The sequence below is a fragment of the Meriones unguiculatus genome, chromosome 7 (assembly GCF_030254825.1).
Source record: "Meriones unguiculatus strain TT.TT164.6M chromosome 7, Bangor_MerUng_6.1, whole genome shotgun sequence".
NCBI classification, from domain to species: domain Eukaryota; kingdom Metazoa; phylum Chordata; class Mammalia; order Rodentia; family Muridae; genus Meriones; species Meriones unguiculatus.
In genome coordinates this window covers 52,490,600-52,495,582 of record NC_083355.1, presented here as the reverse complement: position 1 = coordinate 52,495,582, position 4,983 = coordinate 52,490,600, and the positions used below count along the sequence as shown (strand labels likewise).

The following is a 4,983-nucleotide window of genomic DNA, read 5'->3' as shown; positions in this document are numbered from 1 at the left end:
GTAAGAGGAACAGGGGCTGCCTCTGTCATGAAGTCGGTTGCCTGCTTCTCGATCACTTCCCCCTGGCTATGTGGCCTTGCCAAGCCACAGAGAAAGATGATCCAGGCACTGCTGATGAGACTGGATAAGCTAAAGGTAGATGGCAGGGAAGGATAACTTCCCCTTTCAGTGGACTAGGAGAAGGGGAGAGGGAGGGACTGGGAGAAGTTAAGTGAGGTGGCTACAATCAGGATATACAATGAATAAATTGCAAAAAATAAAAAATGGAAAAAGAAAGGATACCCAAGGCTTGTTGTGGTATGTAGGTGGGCTCTGGTAGTGCCATATTGCCCAGGCTCTTGTTGATTGTGTTCTTATGCTGGCCTTTAGCCATCTGGTGTTGGCTCTGGTAGCTGTGCCTAGGTGAACCTGAATGTTTCTGGGGTCCTGAAGGCCTCTGCTGGCTATGCTGGGTGTGCCCCTCTGCTGCTCTGGGGTCTCTGGTGTCTCTGGGGGTTGTGCTCCAGGTGGCTCAGGCAGAGAGGAAGTAGGTGGATAGGGCTCTCAGCTGAGTGTTGCTCTCCTTGGGACGGCAGACGATGAGGTCGGAGACTGTGTACAGGTCAGCTCTGCTGGCTGTGTCTCCGGTGGGTCAGGCAGATCCTTATATTTCTTTATCTTGTCACAGTAACTCCACAGCTGCTACTGGTTCTGGCCCCTGCTGTGTTGAACTGGCATACTCTTGACTCCCTGTTTTATCTGCAAGCTGGATTCTAGCCTCAGTCAGGATGAGGGCCTACACAGTGGGCCCCAGCCCATCTCACCCTTCACAGACATCTCTTACTGAAGCTAAACTCCTATGCTATGAGGTAGACTTTATGAAGTATGGACAGTTGCCTCCAGAGAACTGAGACTTGTCTATTTTTTTCCAATAAAAACTGTCATGGTGACTGCTGGGTGGGGTCCCCTTCATTCCTAGGAGGCTATTCTGAGCAGATCTGTAACCCCATAGAGACCCTGCACAAGCTAGCTGGCCTCACTGGGGAGACAAGCACCTGGGCTGCCTAAAGTCACATGTAATGTACACCCACTGATGGCAGTCATCAATGCCATGACTAGCAGAGAGACACAAAAGCATGGGGGGGGGGTGCAGTTGGGTTGTTTCCAGGCCCTATCCAAAAACACAGGAGGAAATATAAAACCCTGACCATGTTACTCACTGTTTGTCCTCAACGTTGAAGAAAAGCTAAGCATTCCTTCCAGTCAATCAGCATGGTTTAAACAACATCAGTAGCATGAAACACCTCTGAAAACTCTGGCCACTCCTCTTCAAATTAAGTGCAGTATATGGGCAATGGTTTGTGTGTACCTGGTTTTGTGCTTGTGGGAAGCAGAGGTCTCATGACGCTGTGATTTGTCCTCGTCAGACCCTGACCCAGCACTGCTTTGTGGTTTCAGAGCCTGAAACTAAAGGAGAAACCCCTTTCAATGACACCTGGTCACACTGACTGCAAAGCTCATGACCTCAACTATTAGATCTCAGCTAACTGCAGTCAGCCTCAACTATCTGTATTTCTAGCACCACTCCCAGGCATAGACCGGTTTTTTTGTTTTGTTTTGTTTTGTTTTTCCCTCTTTTCCTCCAGGATGGTCTGTCTCCATGGAGCCTCTCAGAGAACCAGTGTCCTCTGCTTAGGTATACTGCATTATGGAAGCATGCTGAGTGAAAATCATAACCACAATTGAGAAAATGAGAAAGAAGCACCAAGAGTTTATTAAAGACAGTGTATTCACACAAAATTAAAAAGAACCAGAAGAGCAAAAAGGCTATTTCTCAAGGAGAAGCCAGCTGGATGTGGAGCTGGGAAAGCTGCTGGGTTGAAATGAGGTTGTGATTGTGTGTGTGTATGTGGGGGATGGGGGGTGGGGGGTGGGTGGTAGTGGGGGTGGGGACCAGAACTGGTGTTGTCTGCAGAACCAGTGTAAGGTAGACCCCCGTTGGTGACAGAGGGAGGCAGGGCCATTCTAAAGGGGTAGAAGGGTGGGATGTGGGAAAGGCACACTGTATCTGCCGACGTGGTGAGACACAGGTGCCAGAGCTGTATGGGGAGTGCTGCCTGGACTCTCCTGCCACATCTGGCTGCAACAGCAGAGGTGCCTCAGGAACCTTCTGGTGGTTTTTGTGCTCTCTGACTCTGGTGCACTAGCTGGTTCTGGCCCCAGAGTGCCTGGTTTCACTGCCGGCTAGCACACTTCAAGCTCTGGATCTTCGGATATGTGGCTCCACAGTTCTAAAGATGGAGACAGATGTGCTGCTGATGCAGTCATTGTGAAAGGAGGAAGTGGCACTGGGTTGCAGGAGGAGACAAGATCCCCAGGATGAGACCTCCTCTCAGCCTTTCCAAAGACAGAGGAGACCTATACTTGCAGGGAATCCAGACCCGGTCCTACAAAAGGACGTGTGCCCAGACCAGGGTCCAGTGACAGCTCCCACAAACAGGAGCCTCTAAGCCTCCCCCGGAGCACCAGGTGCTGAACCCTCCTCACACACAGGGTCTCAAGCACCTACCTGAGTCTATCTCATCTTTGGCCTCTGACTCACTAACCCCTTGTTCCTCCAAATAAGTTAGGAGCATATGGACACGAACAATAAGGTCTGAGTATGGCATGTTCACAATCAAGTAGGTTTTCATCTTTCTCAGAATGGACAGGCATGAGGAGTGGCAAAAGTCATCAGGATTCTTGTCCATCCATGTGTCTAGGAATATACAAATGGTCCTGGGAAAAGAGGAGAGACTCAATGTTAGTTGCCAGTCTTTCATTTTCCAACCCTCCCATGTCTGTATGTAGGGAAAACTACTGCATAGACGATATCTAGCCCTTATACATATGAGTATGGTGAGCAAGGCTGTGAGGTCTAAGTGAGCAGGGAGCTTCACAAACCCCTTTCTCAGCTTCCAATGGAGAACATCTGAGCAAGCCTGCCTGGCATGGGTTGGGATGAGGGTAGAGTTTCACAAGAGCACTTAAGGCCACATATTTCTCACCTGCTTCCCGATTGCAAGCACCCTGCCCATACAATATTTTCACCCTGCAAGCAATGCTTAGACATCCATATGTTACCAGAAAGAAGTAGTGTGACACCCATGCATAGGCCATCCCTTGGAATGCAAGGGACACCACATTGGAAACCCAAGCCTGTCCTCTTCTTCAAAAGCAAACTTACTTCTTTACTTGTTCATCTTCTTCACAATAAGGGTGGAAGTTATCATACCTAGAGGAGAACAGGATGAATGTCACCTGTAAAGTCCCAGGTCTGCCACCTAAAGAAATCTAGAAGGCAGATCGATTCCTGAAGAATAATCAAAACACAAAACCTGGAAGTTCTGTCTGGTCTCAGAATTATTAGTTTACCTGAATACAGTAGGTGTTTCAAATATGCTAGTGCAATGGGTGGACACAAATATCTCAACCCAGACATCTCAGTGGGCACAGCGTCCCTTGAGTTGCCTTCTATGGGTCTCCACTCTGGACACATCTCTACTCAGCACTCCAATAGGAGTTCTAGAACCTCCCTTACAAGTGGGAGAAGCGCTTTCATCAAGGCCTCAGCAATTTTGGTACAGGGATAGAGAGCTCTTTAAAGGTGCAGGGGACAGCCTCATTCATTCAGGTCTCGGCTCTGGGACCTTGGGCCAACCCTGGAAGAAGCATTTTCTGACTTCATGCTGCAGCGTCCTGACAGTACTCTAGACTTTATCAGCAGACAGTGCTTCCCAAAACCAAGAAGAGGATGTGCGCCCTCTGGGCTTGGAGGTGGGCACTCACCGCTTGAACAGCAGGTCCAGCACCTGCTGGGTGGTGGCAAACCTTCGGTATGTACACAGGAAGGCAGGGACAAAGAAGGTGTCCCCAGCCTGCAGGGAAGGCACCAGGTGGTTCACTAGCTTTTCCACCACATCTGCACTGATGCGGGACTCTCCACAGGGCTCCTTCTGGTCCTTTGGGGCAGAATCCTCCTTAGCCTGAGGAGAGATCAAGGTCGATGGTTCAAACAGGCACAGGTCTGCAACATTCTCATTGGTTGTTATTATTGCAAGTTTCCCTGGATCATTACACTGCCAAACAGACAGAGCAAAAGTAGGGGAAACTCTGAGGTTTCAGAGGTTACCTTGTCAGTGTGGCCTTGGCCCTGGCTGCCCTGGGTCAAGTCTGCTTCCTTCCGGGAAAATGGCCAGAGGCATTGGAGGCAGGAGTGAATCCTGTGTCTCCAGGCACCACCATGGCCTCCACTCTTGTCTCTCTTGAGGCCTGAGCCTTGGATAGTCTTTAGACAGTGAGAGAACATCCTGCTCTCTCTAGGGCTTCATCAAGTGGGCCTGCCAGGCTGGCTCTAAGCCGTTGGCTGCCAGAGTTCTATATACTGTTTTTTTACTGTCAAGGAAGTGAGGTCACTTCCTGTTGGTTACTTCACTGTCCCCTCTTCAAACAGTTCTTTTACAAAAGGCTCCCACGTGCTCCCCTACTTTACAGGTGTACAAGTAGAAACAGTCACACACATGCTTCCCATTCCTCCGTGCCCAGGAAAGTCTGGGTACAAGCAGCACCTGAGCATTGCAATCTGAGTCCCTGATGTTGAATGGCATCCATAACCTTAATCCTATAATCACCCCTAATTACCCTAGCCCACCTGTTAGGGTTTCCATTGCTGTGAAGAGACACAGTGACCAAGGCAAATCTTATAAAGGACAACATTTAGTTGGGGTTGGCTTATAGTTTTTGAGATTTTGTCCATTATTGTCATGACAGGTAGCATGGGCAGTATCCAGGCAGTCACGGTGCTGGAGAAGCCAAGAATTCTACATCTTGATCCAAGGGGAGCCAGGAGGAGATTGGCTTCCCAAGGCAGACAGGAGAAGGTTCTCATTCCATACTGGGTGGACCAAGAGCATAGGAGACCTCAAATCCCACCCCCACAGCAACACACTTCCTCCAACCAGGCCA

General features: G+C 49.5%; 1 protein-coding gene across 1 annotated transcript; it reads right to left on the bottom strand.

Annotated features, from left to right (window-relative positions):
- Positions 1-1,977: 1,977 nt before the first annotated feature.
- On the bottom strand, positions 1,978-4,327 carry LOC110544808 (ral guanine nucleotide dissociation stimulator-like). The gene is made up of 4 exons (XM_060388436.1): positions 4,151-4,327; positions 3,808-4,004; positions 3,206-3,253; positions 1,978-2,757 (listed from the first exon to the last, which is right to left on the bottom strand). Exons 1-4 carry the CDS (start codon positions 4,325-4,327, stop codon positions 2,523-2,525), a joined length of 657 nt encoding a protein of 218 aa, XP_060244419.1. The 3' UTR covers positions 1,978-2,522.
- Positions 4,328-4,983: the final 656 nt, after the last annotated feature.